Source organism: Camelina sativa, chromosome 8 (assembly GCF_030686135.1).
Source record: "Camelina sativa cultivar CO46 ecotype springtype chromosome 8, ASM3068613v1".
NCBI lineage: Eukaryota > Viridiplantae > Streptophyta > Magnoliopsida > Brassicales > Brassicaceae > Camelina > Camelina sativa.
This window is the reverse complement of record NC_141887.1, coordinates 3,319,196-3,335,352: the sequence shown is the minus strand read 5'-3', so window position 1 is coordinate 3,335,352 and position 16,157 is coordinate 3,319,196. Positions and strand designations below refer to the sequence as shown.

The window sequence follows — 16,157 nt, the reverse complement described above, 5'->3', positions numbered from 1 at the left end:
TACTGTTTGTTAATGGGCTTGGATATTTATTTCAAACGTTTTGCAAACGCGGATACGCGTAATTTGCTACTACCAATTAAAAAAAAAAAAAAGAGAGAGATATAAAAGCGAGCAGCTTAAACCCTAATTCTTTCTCCGGCTACCTTATTACTTCGCGGAAAGCTCTAAAACGTTCTCTTCTTCACCACCGGACGGGAAAGAGAAAGAGGGTTCGCCGTCGTGATGGCTCCTCATTCGTTAAAGAAGAACTACAAGTGCTCTCGATCTCTAAAACAGTTCTACGGCGGTGGTCCTTTCATTGTTTCATCTGATGGTTCTTTCATCGCCTGCGCCTGTGGTGACGCCATTAACATCGTTGATTCTTCGGATTCGTCGGTGAAATCCACGATTGAAGGAGATTCGGATACGCTCACTGCTTTGGCTCTTAGTCCTGACGATAAGTTCCTTTTCTCTGCTGGACATAGTAGACAAATTCGAGTTTGGGATTTGGAAACCTTGAAATGTATTCGCTCTTGGAAGGTACTCAAATTGGTTCTGTAATTGGTGTTTCTGAGCTCGTCCGGATTACTATTGTTGTCCTTGTGCTGTTTTATATATATATATATATATATATAATTTGTGCTTAATGATGAGCAGGGACACGAGGGACCTGTGATGGGTATGGCTTGCCACGCATCTGGAGGGTTGTTAGCTACTGCCGGAGCTGATAGGAAAGTGCTTGTTTGGGATGTTGATGGTGGTTTCTGCACTCATTATTTCAAAGGCCATAAAGGAGTTGTGTCAAGTATCTTGTTCCATCCTGACGCAAACAAAAATATCGTAAGTAACAAATTCTGTCTGGGGAGTAATATTTCTGTTATAAAGGGGGAGACTTTCTCGATTATAAAGAGATGTGTTATTCTTGTTAAGCTATACTCCATATATGTTTGATGACAAGAGTTGCGTTCTTTGTAGCTTATTTCCGCAAGTGATGATTCAACAGTTCGTGTCTGGGATCTTATGGCTAAGAATACTGAGAAGAAATGTCTTGCCATTTTGGAGAAGCACTTTTCAGCTGTGACTTCAATTGCTCTATCAGTGGATGGATTGACTTTATTCAGTGCTGGAAGAGATAAAGTGAGTTCTAAGCACTCTCTAGTATAGTTGAGTTACATACTTCAGGAGTAGGATTGTTATCTGTTGGTGTTTTGTTAAGTGGTATGAGACATTTGAGTACTGCCTTTATTCTAAAGTTCAATTGATCAGTGGTGCTAACTTAATTGGTTGATCACAGGTTGTAAACGTGTGGGACCTTCATGATTATAGCTGCAAGACTACTGTTGCAACGTTTGAGGTTCTAGAAGCTGTGACAACAGTTTCTTCTGGGACGCCTTTCGCTTCATTTGTTACTTCTTTGGATCAGAAGAGTAAAAAGAAGGATTCTTCTTCTCTAGCAACATATTTTATTACTGTTGGTGAACGTGGTGTTGTGCGACTCTGGAAGTCTGAAGGGTGAGCCGTTATTCCCTTTAATAGGTTTTTGTTGCGGTGATTAATGTTTGCTGTAAAGTTATATAAACTATCCAGCGTAGGAAAATTGTGTTAAGATCTTTGGCTTTTCACTTTTGACAGTTCAGTTTGCCTCTACGAGCAAAAGTCGTCGGATATTACTGTCAGCTCGGATGACGAGGAATCTAAAAGGGGATTCACTGCAGCTGCTATGCTGCCTTCTGATCGCGGACTGCTTTGTGTGACTGCTGATCAGCAGTTCTTTTTCTATTCCGTTGTGGAAAATGCAGAAGAATCCGAGTTAGTGCTAAGCAAGAGGCTTGTTGGATATAATGAAGAAATAGCTGAAATGAAGTTTCTAGGTGATGAAGAACAGTTTCTCGCAGTAGCTACAAATCTTGAGGAGGTAACCCGAGTATTTTGCACTCTGCATCATGCTGGCTTGATCATTTTTCTGGGAGTATAATCAAGTCATTTTGATTATTTAATGGACTAAGATTTGCAAATATATGTGCAGGTTCGTGTTTATGATGTTGCAACAATGTCATGTTCCTACGTTTTAGCTGGCCATAAGGAAGTTGTTCTGTCCCTTGACACTTGTGTATCTAGTTCTGGGAATGTTCTAGTCGTAACTGGAAGTAAAGACAAAACTGTAAGACCATTTACTGACCTTGGTAGTTTTCCATAAACTCTGTCCCCCTTGAGACTTCTTCTACGAGTTTGGTGGCAAAGCACATACTATTAGGGATAGTTTTTTTGTTCAGATTTTTCAGGGTTGTTTGTTGCTTATATCATTTCTGTTTTTCATGCACATCACTCCCCAAAATGCCTTTTCTGTTAGAGTGATCTGTGGAGTCGGTTAGCTTATATTTGATTACTGTACAGGTAAGGCTATGGAATGCAACAAGCAAATCTTGCATTGGAGTTGGTACGGGTCATAATGGTGATATCTTAGCAGTTGCTTTTGCGAAGAAGTCCTTTAGTTTCTTTGTCAGTGGCAGTGGGTACGTGCTACGTAAATGATTGCATATACCTTCTATTTTGATATAAATGAAGCATGGTACTGCCAGCATGGGAATACTGTAGGCAGTTCCTAGTAATGATGCTTCTAGTGTATGCATATATTGTTTCTAACAATGAGGAAATCCTGATTAGGATTCTGGGGAAATATAAGAAAGGATCAATTTTCAGTTGTAAAATGCTGACTGTTTACTGTCAGGCCTTATGCTGTAAAAGAAAATTTACAACCAGATAAGAAGTATAGAGATTGTGTAGTCTAGAAAATATGATTGATGTTTAAACCAATGTGTACGTAAATATGGACACGTCCATGTCATGATAGAAGGTGTAGAACTTGTCTGCATTTTTAACAATAGAGATATTTATCTATTGTTATATTCACTTCCAAGTTTGTCATTTTTCTCTTAGTTTATTTTAATCTCTTAATATACGTTACTGTGGATTAGTGATCGCACACTGAAGGTCTGGAGCCTTGATGGTATCTCAGAGGACTCAGAGGAGCCAGTTAATCTGAAAACTAGAAGTGTTGTCGCTGCCCATGATAAAGACATCAATTCCGTGGCTGTTGCTCGTAACGATAGCTTAGTTTGCACTGGTTCTGAGGTAATAAAATATGATGAGCAAACCTCTTCTGTTTAATTTTGTGGAGATCTCATTCAAGTGAACCTTTATCAAATGCAGGGGAATTGAGAAATATATCTTTCTTTCTCTCCTATTAAATGAAGATGCATTGAGCGCTGACTGTTAGTTTCTGTCTTGCAGGATCGTACGGCTAGCATATGGAGACTACCAGACTTGGTGCATGTTGTTACACTTAGAGGACATAAGAGGCGGATTTTTTCTGTTGAGTTCTCAACTGTTGATCAGTGCGTAATCACAGCGTCAGGTGATAAGACAGTAAAAATATGGGCTATATCTGATGGTTCATGCCTCAAAACATTTGAAGGTCATACTTCAAGTGTACTTAGGGCCTCATTCATCACTGATGGAACCCAGTTTGTCTCATGTGGTAAGTTTCACTACCCTGAATGTCATAGGTTCTTGTCATTAGTTCTTTTTTTTTTAGTCTAACATTTAATTGTGCACTTGTAGGTGCCGATGGTTTATTGAAACTTTGGAATGTGAACACTAGCGAATGCATTGCCACATATGACCAGCACGAGGACAAGGTAACTTAAACAGTCTACTTGGTTTCTTGATGTATCCATATCTTGGTCTGCCTGTATTAGTATTCGAGGTGTTTATTTCTAGCGTTTTGATGGAACATGTTCATTGCCATTAGTCGTAGTCCTCTTGATATTCTTTTCAGACAAATTTCTCTTTAACTTTTACAGGTATGGGCTTTAGCTGTCGGAAAGAAGACAGAAATGATTGCAACTGGAGGAGGTGATGCAGTTATTAATTTATGGCATGATTCAACAGCTTTTGATAAAGAAGACGAATTCCGGAAAGAGGTCTGTCAATTTCACTAATTTACTTAAGTTTTAATAATCTGGTTTCCATCGAGCTGTCATGTATACTTGATATTTTAGTTCGACCATCATCTTGAACCACTTCCGTTGTACAGGAAGAAGCAATCTTGAGAGGTCAAGAGCTGGAAAACGCAGTCTTAGATGCTGAATACACTAAAGCTATAAGATTAGCATTTCAGCTTCGTCGGCCTCACAAAGTCTTCGAACTCTTTGCTGGTCTCTGCAGGTAAAAGCCATCCATTCATGAACACGTAGCAATTGCTTTTCTCGATATTAAGCTTTTCCTTTTCTAACGCGCAATTGGTGTAACAGGAAAAGAGAATCAGACGAACAGATTGTGAAAGCTCTTCAAGGACTTGAAAAGGAAGAGTTTCGTTTGCTTTTTGAATATGTCCGAGAATGGAACACAAAACCAAAGCTATGCCACGTTGCTCAGTTTGTTCTTTACCAAACCTTCAACATACTTCCTCCCACTGAAATTGTTCAGGTATGGTCTCTAACCTAAAAGTCAAAGATCAATTAGCAGTAAATATTATGGGTTACTTTTGGCTTGATCTTGGGAACTTTTCGACAGATAAAAGGAATTGGAGAACTCCTGGAAGGTTTAATCCCATATTCCCAGAGGCATTATAATAGAATCGACAGATTTGTAAGAAGCAGCTTCTTGTTAGACTACACACTTGGAGAGATGTCAGTAATTGATCCAGAGACTGAGAGTGAGTATCCTAAGAGCAAGAAGAAAGAAAAAGAGGTCAGTGCTGCAATGGAACGAGACACAGAAGAGCTAAACCAGGAGACTCCTTCGAGGAAACGAAAGTCTCAGAAATCCAAAGACAGATCTAGTAAGAAGAGACTAATTGCCGAAGCTCAGGGAAGCGTAGTCGCAGTTTGAGTTAAATCCCATGGTATGAATTATATTTTGATTGAGATTTTGAGGGATGGAATCCCAATTTTGGTATTTCTAGTTTCCTTGTGTAATTGGTTCTTGTAAGTGCTGTTGTCTTTCAACGTTTAAGCCTTTCATTTAAAAGAGTTTCACTTGCTGACTTTTTCTCAAAATTCAACAATCTCATTTATCCCCTGTGGCTCTCTCCTGCCCTCCACTGAAACTACCAGTATTGTCTTTCAGATTTCAGAATTCAGCGGCTTTCAAGTTTCTGTTATCACCAGTATTGTTCCGTTCCATTTGTAAACTTGCATTTGATTGTAAAAACTCATCACCAATGAGATATATCTCTCTCTCTCTCTCTCTCGAAAACTTAGCAAAACAGAACAAACTATACATCTCGCCAAACTAGTAATAACTTATTTCCAGAACTTGTAATATCCCTGATGAAAATATACTACTTTCATGGGTGTGTTTGTTGTTTCTGTTTGTAGAGTACTTTTGTTTCACGTCAGCGTATATTCGCGTCATGGGAACAAACATTATACTGATTAATAACGTAAACATCGACGGCCATATTAATATATTAATTCATCATAGAATTAGAATCTGTGTAATACACGTCATGCATCACATAAAACATAATCTTATGCTTCACGAGGATTTTCACTTCCTTCTCATTATTCCCTCTACTCAATTTTTTTAGGCTTCATTATTTTTACCATCTGACATCTCCTTAACATTGCAACTTACAAACTTAAGTATTTCTGGTTTCATAGATATCAGTTCATTTAATACCCAAAATTTTACAGTCATTGATATGAATTTTCCTCTAAATAACTTGATTACTCTTAGTTAGCTAGGTACTTTAACTACTGAAGATTCTAGATAGAAGGCCGAGATCGTATACAAGGTTAGGTCTTACGAATCGTTCTAGAAGCTATCTTAACGTACGTAAGCTTTTAGTTTTCACCAGTGCGTGTACATCTGTATTTGGTTCTAATAGTTGCAAGTTTGCAAACTAACATTATGTGTTTTGAATTCTATCATACATTATGCATGGAGATGTCTAACCAGCAACTGAGGATATTTAACTTACGAAGAATTCAAGGTTATTGGATAATAACTGTGCAATCCAGCTTCGGTTCAATTTTTAATGGGGTTATAATCAATTTTATTTTAAATTCAGTTTTTAACATGTATGTTTTTAATAGAAGAGATTTGTAAGAATATTAGGTTTTAATTAGGTTGATTTTTGTTTTTGTTTCGGTTTCGGATGCCATTTGTTTGGCCCATAAAACAGAACTATATCGCTGCTCGTTCTTTTACTTTTCGTATGTGATTTTTGATTCATTTGAGATTTATTTGTAACAGATTTATAATCATAATGTTACGTCTCTAATCAACAGATTTAGTGCGCACAACTTTTTTTTGTCTGTGTTCATGCATGAAAGAGCATGATATTTAGCACGTGTACTTTATTATATCGATATGATGCTCTTCTAATTACTATTCACCTAAATAATTTTTTTAAGAAATCTTATGAAAATATTTAGAGAGATATAATTCGTGGGGTCGATCTGGATCGAAACTCGATCGACAGGTATGGTGGATCAAATTCATTTAGTTGGAGCACAATCAGATTCAATCTTAACCTCTTTCTGATATCTACCATCATTTCTGGATTATTAATAATAATATATGGTTAGAAATAACGTCATGAGAAAATATATGCCAAAAAGGCATGTAACAAAACATCAACAAAATAATTCAAAAACATATATTCTATTCGTATCCCTTCTATATATTCTTCTAATGTATCTTTAATAGATTAGTATTCCCAATAAATAGAAAATATTAACAACCAATATTCTAAACTCTAGCACCTACTTTTTAAGTTTTATGAAAAACGTTGTCTTAATAATGCGTGGGTTCTCAAGTACCACCTAGTAGTTTGATTCACAACAAACATATTGCTGATAAAATCTGGAAGAAGAAAAACCTAGTAAATTAGTATCATACTATTATGTATACCATATATATTATTATCAGCACTCATGATTCACTTAAAATGTATGACGTATATGGCGTATGGAATTCCCAATGTATGATGTGATTCCTCCTAACTAATATGCTAAACATCCAACAACAAAAAAACCACTTTCCAATTCCATTGGAAGGCCAACGAATATACGAAACAATAATATTGTATAATCAAGTCATTATCATTTTTATATTTTTTTTTATCTAGAAACTCTTCACTGTACAGTGCATCTTTTATCTAGAAATTCTTCACTGTACAGTGCATCTACTCTTCCTCTACAAATAGCAGCAACACTCCCACTTTCTCCTACACATCAAAAAAACATATCTCATCAGTGAAGTATACGTTAGCTAGCTAGTAACGAACTGCTTACGTAGTAGAAACATGCCGGGAACGAAGATCTGTGTTGCGTGTGTTGAGGAAAATAAAAGGTGTGAATGTGAGCTCGAAACCGGGGTTAAAGAGTTGCTGCTGTTGGAGGCTTCTGAAAATAGTTCATTTCTTCACTCAGTTATCAACATGGTTGGTATGCTCATTGGTACGTATTTTATTATTATGGTGCACCATTTCAATTGATATATTTGCATGTGAGCTAGCTATTTTGATAAACAACTAGACATATACTGAGAGTTAGTTACACATGAGTGTGTCTACACAAGTTTCTGCTTCTTATTAATGGTTTGTAACTTAGAAAGTAGGGCTGGACATTCGGGTAACCCGTTCGGGTTCGGGTATTACCCATTCGGATTCGGGTAAGTGGGTTTAGAAAAATAGAACCTATTGGGTATTTTCAGATATATGGGTTCGGTTCGGTTTGGGTACTATCGGGTTCGGGTCGGTTTGGGTTACAAATTTTAGAACCCGATTAGTACCCGAATTACCGGGTACCCGAAAAAATATTACTAAATTAATTAAATTTAAATAAATTTAGTTAAATTTTGACTTATATGACAAAATATTTTAGATATTTTGATTATTTTTGATATTTAGGTATAAAACTAAATGAAATATTCAAAATTATAATCATAATTTTGGAGTAATTGTATTATATTAATGATACATATTATAAATATGTTTATATGTTCGAATTTAATGGGTACCCAAATGGGTACCGGATATTATCCGACCCTAACCCGAACCCACATGTATTAAAAAATAGAACCCAATAGGATTTTATAGGCAAACTCGTACCCAACCTGAACCCGGTTTTTCGGGTCAGGTTCCGGGTTAGATATTCGGGTACGGTTTTTATGCCGAGGCCTATTAGAAAGTATATACATGTTTTAACGAAAATATAAATTTGTCAAAATTTATAACGAATCAATAAGCAAACTCTGACCGTCTGACGTAATGTAACATAGGACTAGGCCAACTATCAATGCCGTACGCCGTGGAAACCGGCGGTTGGATCTCAATCTTCCTCCTCATATCATTCGGAATCCTCACCACTTACACTTCCCACATCCTCGGAAACTGTCTCCGCCGCAACCCCAAATCTAAATCCTACTCCGACATAGGCCACTCAGCATTCGGCCGCCACGGCCGCCTCATCGCCTCCCTCTTCATCTACGTCGAAATCTTCATGGCCTTAGTTTCCTACACTATCTCCCTCCACGACAACATCTCCGCCGCTTTTCCCGCCACTTTTAGTCACCACCCCAACGGTCATTTCCCGGCGGCAAAGCTGACGGCAGTAGCGGTGGCTATCGCCTTGCCGAGCCTCTGGATTAGAGATTTGTCTTCGATCTCGTTTCTTTCTTCCGGTGGGATTCTTATGTCGGCTATTATATTTGGTTCGGTGGTTTACACGGCCGTGTTTGGAGGCGTTATTGATGATGGGAGGATTCCGGCGCTCCGGTTAGGGAATATTCCAACGGTTTCGGGAATCTATTTGTTCGGTTTCGGTGGACACATCGTGTTTCCGAATCTATACACTTCCATGAAAGATCCCTCCAAATTCACAAAGGTACGTTAGAATACACATACCCTAACCTTTATTTTTGCAACATATTGTTTGCGACTTTATAAGAAAATACTAGTAGTATATTATTCATGTAGATATATCCATGAATTCACCAATTTGTATAGGGTGTATTTTTCCTTAAATTTATAACAATATGTACATAGTATAAGGTATACAATCATATAGGTTTAAAATGTAACGTCTTGTATTCAAGCTTCTTTTCTATTTAAAAAAAAAACTCAAAAGAGTTATGCCTCTCACTTTGGCATAATATTGGTAAATTTCTACCCAACTTAATTTTTACTTTCCGAAATTTTTGATTAAAAAAGTGTGTAGTATAAAGTAGATAAAGTATAACCTTGCCTTGTCTAAAACCTAACCTAATCCATATGTGCAAATTTGAATACGTAGGTATCGATCGTAAGCTTTGCTATGGTGACGGCTCTATACACTGCACTAGCCATCACAGGAGCAAAGATGTTCGGACCAAGCGTGAATCCCCAAATTACCCTCAGTCTTCCTAAACATTTACTAGTTACCAAGATCGCTCTCTGGGCCACTGTACTAACTCCGATGACCAAATACGCCTTAGAGTTCGCTCCTTTAGCCATCCAGCTCGAACGTAGCCTTCCTCCTACCATGACCAATCGCACCAAGCTCGTGGCTCGTGGTCTTATGGGCTCCGCTCTGTTGCTTGTCATTCTTGCATTGGCTTTAACCGTCCCTTACTTTGGTTACGTCTTGAGCCTCTCGGGCTCATTGGTTAGCATCACAATCGCTGTGACATTGCCGTCTGCTTTCTACTTGAAGATTTGCTGGGACGGGATGTCGAAACTCACAAGAGCCGCCAATCTCGGGTTTGTTGTTCTCGGGTGTGTTCTTGGAGTTCTTGGATCATTTGAATCATCAAAGTTGCTTGTGAAGGAACTCGTTCGTGTTCATGGAGGTTGAGCGGTTTCTGTTTGTTGTTGCGGTTAGTTATAAGAGTTTCGGAATAAATGAAAAACACAAACCTTTATAAACAAAGATGGGAAAACATTGTTCGAAAAGAAGAAAGAATGATCAAGAACCAACAAATTAGATATATAAAGAACACTGATGAAATAAAAAAGGGTATACAGATATTGTTTTACATATAAGATTTACTTCTTTTTTTGTTCCTTACCTGGAAGAGTTTTGTTATTTCTGGTTTACGGGTGCTTTCTTCTTGAGAAGATTCCCAACTTTACCAAGTAAAGTCTTCTTCTTCTTGATCTTCTTCTCCATCATGAGCTGATCTTCTGTATTTAAAGCGTTTCCGGTTTCATCGATGTTCTCTGTTGAGGTTTTGTCGCTTTCATCGATTTTGCTTGAATCTTCTTCTTCCTCTTGAGACTCTAGTTCTGATTTCTTTTCGGGGAAAGCTTCTTTCTTCTCGATTTGGCAACTTTCCCACATTTTGAATATAACTTCAACAGAATCATCTTTGTCATCATCTGGTGATTCTTGTTTCTTCTCCTTCTTTTCTGTTTCTGCCTCGGGTTTTCCATTCACTTCCTTCTCCTCCATACCGTTGCCATTGCTGTTTCCATTGGCAATGCCATTGCTGACCTGCTCTTGTGAAGAAGCTTCGTGATTGAGGGTTTCTTCTACTTTAGAAGATTTCTCTTCTACACTTCTATGACCGTTCTCAGAAGAAAACTCAACCACTTTTGGTAGCAAATCATAGTCTTTTTCGGTCTCACTGAGCTCGCCATTCTCTTCTTCCGGTTGCTTCTTGGCCAATATTGCTTCCTCGAGTAACTTCGATAACTCCTCGATCTTCTTCATAGAAACATCCTCCTTCGCTCTCAGATCCTCGTTTTCGTGAATGACGTTTTGAAACTCAGTTTCTTTATCCAACAGATTCTCCTTTAGCTTCATGCTTTCGGCTTTGGCTTCCCCGAGAGTTCCCTGAAGATAAATGACCTCTTCTTCCACTTCTTTTAAACTGTCTTTCGTCTGAGCTTCCTTCTTCCAAGCTGCATCGGCTTCTTCCTCGGTTCTCTTCAGCAAATTATCCAACCTATTCATTTCTTTCCCCATTGAAGCAACTTCTTCTTCCATTTTCTTCACGTAATTCACCAAATTGGCTTCTTTCATCTCCCAATCCTTCTTTGAGCTCTCAAAATGTTTCTTAGTTTGTTCGACTGCACTAACAAGAACATCTATCTCATGTCTTGCCTCATCAAGCATATTCTCGTACTTCTCGTTGGTCGCTTTAATAACCAACTTCAAGTCATCTATTTGTGTTTCATACTCGTGATCGCCTTGACTCAACAACTTCTCTTTCAACTCCCTTCCTTCGCTCGACACTTCATGCAACGCCGAAGCTAAACTCTCCATTGCTTTCTTACTCTTCTCCTCTTCCTCTTTTGAGCTCTCTAGATCTGACAAGAGCTTACTTCTCTCTTCCGAGAGCCTTTGAACTCTTGAAGTAGCATCTTGCTCCTTCTTTAAAGCCCGATTCTTCTCCTCCTTCACAGTTTCAAGCTCACTCTTCAAACTCTCTACTTCTCTTTCAACTTTAGATAATTCTTCTTCTGCACTGCCCAACCGTTGCTCGGATTCTTCAAGTTCCTCCTTCTGACTAGCAATTTTCGACTCCAATGTAACGATCTTCTCCTTAAGTTCAGTGATTTCAGTTTCCATGTCATGCAGTTTATCATTGCTTCCTTCGAGCTGTTTCATCACAGATTCCAATGATACAGAAGCAGATCTCTCCAACTTGTTAGCTTCTACAAGCTGTTCCTCCACTTCTTTGGCTTTGCTCTGCCACTCGTCAGACAAGTTATGTGCGTAAGACTCTGCCATCTTGGCAGCTTCTAAATCAACATTAAGCTTCTCAATGATCATCTCTTTTTCTTGAACCTCTGCCTCGAAACCTCTCGCTTTCTCAAGATCTCTTTTCAAAACCACAACCTCGTCTTCTAGCTTGGCAACCATCTCGTTGCCCGAAATAGCAGTCTTTTCTCGGGTTGAATCAAGCAAAGCTTTCAACCGAGTCAACTCCGAAGACAAGATGTCAACTTTCTCAGCATGGATAGCAGCAGTCTTACTAGCATCATCAGCTTTGCTCAGGGCCTTAGTCTTAGCATCATTGGCCAAAGCCAGTTCTTCGTTGATCTTCTCAAGCTCCTGTCTAACCGAAACAAGAGCAGCGGAATCTGAAGCATGCTGGTTCTTGAGACTCTCTAGCTCCTTCTTCAATTCTTCTTCACTGTTCTGAACCGCCTCGATCCCTGCCTCAACAGCCTGAAACTTCTCGATCTCAGAATTCTCCTCCACATGTTTCTGAGCTTTTAAAGCGTCGTCCAGCTTCACAGCCGCTTCTTCAGCCTCTTTTTTAGCTTCTTTGAGTTCATCAAGTGCTTTGGCTTTCTCCTTCTCCAATGAAGTTATCCGCTCGTTGGCTTTCTTCAAATCTTCCTTGATTTGACTCAACCGTGGTTGAGATTCTGTTCCTTTCGTCGCTACCACACGCGCTTGAGTTTTCTGCGAATTCGTTAGAAAACAAAACTGATGTTAATAAAAAAAAAAAAAAAAAAAAAAAAAAAAAAAAAAGAAACATTAAGCAGGTCCAAGATAAAGACCACAAGTACCTCGGGAGGAGTAGGAACCTTTGGGGAGCGTCTCTCAGTAGAAGACTTGGAATGTGGGGAAGAGCGATCAAGTGAAAGGCGTGAATGTGGAGTAGTAGATGGAGAATTATTATTACTATTATTAGTTTCGGATTTATTGACTGCGTTCCTGCTGCTACTAGTCAATTTTGATACTCTTGGAGTTGCAGGTGATGATTTCCCCGGTGTAGTAGTAGTAGTAGTAGTACTAGTTTCAGACAAACTAGTTCTGTTTCCAAACAAAAGAGACAACAACACAAGTCAGATCTCAGCACACAATTGCTCAAATTGCCGCAAAATTAGGGGGAAAAAATTAAAATTGAGATCCTAAAAAAAAGATCTCTCGATCATTGACAATTTCTCAAAATAGTAACTAGTCTTTTTTCCTGTCAATCAGATCTGAATCTACTCAAAAGAGATATATATATTTATATCCCCAGTTTATTAAAAAGAAAAATTGAAACAGAGTAAGAAGAGGACTCTCTTACTTAGTCTTGGAAGCCATAGCCGCCGATCGCCGTCACCACCGCCGCGCTCAGTTGATCGGTTACAAATTCGATCGATATTGTTTGTATTGAAATTGGGTTCTCAATTAAATTTTCTGGAAATCACAGATCAAGAGAGAGAGAGAGACAAATGATTCGAATCGGTGGAAATGAGGAAAAAAGGGGGAAGGATCCAAGTAAAGAAGTAACGGAGAATGATAATTGGCAGGTGTGGTTTAGTTGTCTGTCTCCAGAGTGGCCTCACTACTCCTCTTCTTTTTTTTTATTTTTTAAAAAGCTTATATTATAAAATAATAATAATAATAAATAATATTGTAAAAATTTAAAATAAGAGTAGGATTCTCCTACCGATCCGATGTATAGAAAAAGCAAAAAAAAATAAAATAAACCCCACTAAATAATTTCTAACTTCATTAAATTATTTTTAAAAAATAAAAGTAAAAAGTAAAGAACGTGAAGGTTGGTAAAATGACGAAAATGACCCCACACACTTCATCTTTATTAGTAGTCCAATCAAACTGACAGTGAATACTACCGTCACGGCTGTTGTTGTTGTTGTTGTTCATATCATTGCTTTGCTGCTACAAAAGTGAGAGAGATCTACGGCTCTTATTCTTCGGCCAACTTTTTTTTTATTATTTTGTCAACGTTCGGCGTATTTCACAATTTATTATATTGCTCACATTTGAAAAACACGGTTGGTGTATAAATGCGTGTTCATAAGAAAATAAACCTAATAAAATCACACCTTTGGCATAACTTTTTTAGAAAAATGTTTGGTATAGTTCAATGATTTGTTTTGTACATGAAGTTGGTAACAAAACTATACACTTCATTTACTCCAAAAGAAACATGACCATGGCATAGAAACTATTATTGTCAATTGTCATCATCTTTTCTTTCATGATACCTACCTACTAGGTTTTACATCTTATCATTAGGAATGCAAAAGTAAAATGAGCATGTGACCAATGGTAAGGAACACATGAGATGAGAGACTTATGATGCCTTTTATCTTCCTAAAGATAATCATGACGTTTATGCAAACTCAACATTATTCTACGTACTTTTTTCTACTTGAAGCAATGTGGTGTTTGTTTATACGGCAACTCTTAGCATATGTTGTTAAATCAGCATATGCGTGAAATCATTTCTAATAATATATATTCAATTCATTGGTTGAAGTTCATTTTCATGGTTTCCTAGCTCGGGTTTAAATACATTTCGTGTGGCCAAAAAAAAAACACTAATGGAAATTTATACCACTAAATAATTAAAGTTTGTTATTTATTTTTACGGTGATTTACTCAAATTATCCAAATTAGATAATATTATCAAAATCTACAATCAAAGATTTTATTACTAGAATATTTCGGGTATTTTCAAAATACCCAGCATGCCCTTGTTTTATGTTACCGGAAAAAACGTAATTACAAAAATGTCATTGCCACGTCAAACGCCACGTCAAAAACGTTGACGTGTAACAATATCTCAGCCATAACGCGTTACAAAGGTATATTGCGGCTGAGTTATAGGTATATTCCGGCTGAGTTATGGAAAAAAACATTTAAGTAAGAGCGGACGGCTGAGTTAGAGCATAACTCAGCCAAGCGTTACGGCTGACTTATCAAAATCTGGCTGAGTTAGAGCATAACTCAGCCAAGCGTTACGGCTGACTTATCAAAATCTGGCTGAGTTACGCTCTAACTCAGCCGTCCTTACGGCTGAGTTTTCACCCGATGGTTGAGTTGTTAAAATTTTGGCTGAGTTACTAGTAGGCTGACTTATCGTAGGCTGAGTTATCACTACGACACGACTAAGTTATCACTACGGCACGGCTGAGTTACCATTTTCCGACTGGCTGAGTTATCGTACAACTCAGCTGTGATAGGCTGACTTATCGTACAACTCAGCCATTCGACGGCTGACTTAGTAGCAAAAGATTAATTACTAGAATGTTATTCAGTTACGACTGACTTATTAAACGATATGGCTGAGTTACATATTTTCAGTTGATGAAGCGGCTGAATTTGGCAGCAATTTTTTTGTTTTTTAATTACTGTAATGTTTTTCATATTGTGACTGAGTTATAATTTGTTTGATGGCTGAGTTTTATATAGACTGAGGTATTAATTGTTTGATGGCTGACTTGCCACGTCGGACGCAACATCCATGTCAGCATTCCATATCATCTTTTTTTTTCTCTGAAAATACGAAACGTCATTCGACTCTTGTTCTTCAACTGGTAAATAAGTGAACTATTTACCTTCTTCTTCACCTTGTTCTTATATTTCTTCTTAACTTTTCTTCTTCACCTAGTTCTTTCTACTTCTTCTTCACCTTGTTCTTCATTTTCTTTCATGGATCCAGTTCCGGTACTAGTTGATTCCGGTAATTGGGTAAAAAAACAGAGATATGTATTTAACACCGACGATAGAGGGTGTATAGTTGTGCAGATCGATGGTGGCACAACACATGACAAGCTTGTGGAGCTTGTTCTTGAAGACTATAGATTGGGCGCGTTTAGCCATGAGCTAAAGTTGAGCTACATGTTCTCGAACAAGGCACTGAAACTAATGGCGCATGATACTCCACCAGTTGTTGTCTCCAATGATCGACAATTGCAATGTTTTTTGGGGCTATAGAAAACCGATCAGCTACATCTTTGTGTAGAGTTTTCGGCGAAAGAGTCTACAGAAACTAGTGGAGCTAGAGAAAGTATGATTTGGCCAAGCAGTGACACGAAAGTAGAATCTACATACGAAGCGTACGATGGGGGATTTGAAGGCACTTGTTTTGATTATGGTAAGATCGTTGACAAAGAAAATGAAGAAGAAGAAGAAGAAGTTGTCGTAGTAGCATCTGACGAAGAAGAAGACGATGAATTTTCAAGCTGATTTGATTTTTTCGACGACTCCGATATATCAGCCATTAAGGATTTATAAATCACTATAACTCAGCCGTCACATGAATCGACGAGACCTTTCGTTTTCCCGTAAATATTATAACTCAGCCGTAAAGTCATATATATCAGCCATTTACTTTCATATTGTTTCTTGTGATAACTCAGCCATAAAACACTATAATTCAGCCGTAACATGAATCGACGAGACCTTTCGTTTTCTTGTAAATATTATAAC

At 37.9% G+C, this 16,157-nt stretch overlaps 3 protein-coding genes across 4 annotated transcripts; 2 read left to right on the top strand and 1 right to left on the bottom strand.

Moving 5' to 3' along the window:
• The first annotated feature begins 54 nt into the window (after positions 1-54).
• Positions 55-5,039, top strand: LOC104705969 (protein TORMOZ EMBRYO DEFECTIVE). Its single transcript, XM_087462315.1, has 14 exons — positions 55-519; positions 637-819; positions 955-1,116; positions 1,274-1,491; positions 1,612-1,894; positions 2,006-2,140; positions 2,374-2,492; positions 2,955-3,111; positions 3,271-3,517; positions 3,601-3,677; positions 3,843-3,962; positions 4,076-4,206; positions 4,293-4,467; positions 4,555-5,039. The coding sequence occupies exons 1-14, from the start codon at positions 223-225 to the stop codon at positions 4,870-4,872; spliced, it is 2,622 nt and encodes an 873-aa protein (XP_087318441.1). The 5' UTR covers positions 55-222; the 3' UTR covers positions 4,873-5,039.
• Positions 5,040-7,218: 2,179 nt separating this feature from the next.
• LOC147939625 (amino acid transporter AVT1H) lies at positions 7,219-10,012 on the top strand. Its single transcript, XM_087462314.1, has 3 exons — positions 7,219-7,448; positions 8,272-8,876; positions 9,285-10,012. The coding sequence occupies exons 1-3, from the start codon at positions 7,295-7,297 to the stop codon at positions 9,822-9,824; spliced, it is 1,299 nt and encodes a 432-aa protein (XP_087318440.1). The 5' UTR covers positions 7,219-7,294; the 3' UTR covers positions 9,825-10,012.
• LOC104705968 (WEB family protein At5g16730, chloroplastic) lies at positions 9,171-13,318 on the bottom strand. 2 transcript variants are annotated; one of them, XM_087462313.1, is made up of 4 exons: positions 13,000-13,318; positions 12,494-12,740; positions 10,039-12,386; positions 9,171-9,831 (listed from the first exon to the last, which is right to left on the bottom strand). In XM_087462313.1, the coding sequence occupies exons 1-3, from the start codon at positions 13,014-13,016 to the stop codon at positions 10,053-10,055; spliced, it is 2,598 nt and encodes an 865-aa protein (XP_087318439.1). In that variant the 5' UTR covers positions 13,017-13,318; the 3' UTR covers positions 9,171-9,831; positions 10,039-10,052. The 2 variants fall into 2 exon arrangements, with proteins under 2 accessions (XP_087318439.1, XP_087318438.1); XM_087462312.1 differs by lacking the exon at positions 9,171-9,831 and having other exon boundaries at positions 9,869-12,386.
• Between the last annotated feature and the right edge of the window lie 2,839 nt (positions 13,319-16,157).

Bases quoted from the DNA above. Each gene is read 5' to 3' on its own strand.
- LOC147939625 (XM_087462314.1), top strand. From the start codon at position 7,295: ATGCCGGGAACGAAGATCTGTGTTGCGTGTGTTGAGGAAAATAAAAGG. The intron at 7,449-8,271 runs GTACGTATTTTA...AATGTAACATAG, and splicing joins CATGGTTGGTATGCTCATTG to GACTAGGCCAACTATCAATG. The intron at 8,877-9,284 runs GTACGTTAGAAT...TTGAATACGTAG, and splicing joins ATCCCTCCAAATTCACAAAG to GTATCGATCGTAAGCTTTGC.
- LOC104705969 (XM_087462315.1), top strand. From the start codon at position 223: ATGGCTCCTCATTCGTTAAAGAAGAACTACAAGTGCTCTCGATCTCTA. The intron at 520-636 runs GTACTCAAATTG...AATGATGAGCAG, and splicing joins AATGTATTCGCTCTTGGAAG to GGACACGAGGGACCTGTGAT. The intron at 2,141-2,373 runs GTAAGACCATTT...ATTACTGTACAG, and splicing joins CTGGAAGTAAAGACAAAACT to GTAAGGCTATGGAATGCAAC.
- LOC104705968 (XM_087462313.1), bottom strand. The intron at 12,387-12,493 runs GTACTTGTGGTC...ACGAATTCGCAG, and splicing joins AGGTTCCTACTCCTCCCGAG to AAAACTCAAGCGCGTGTGGT.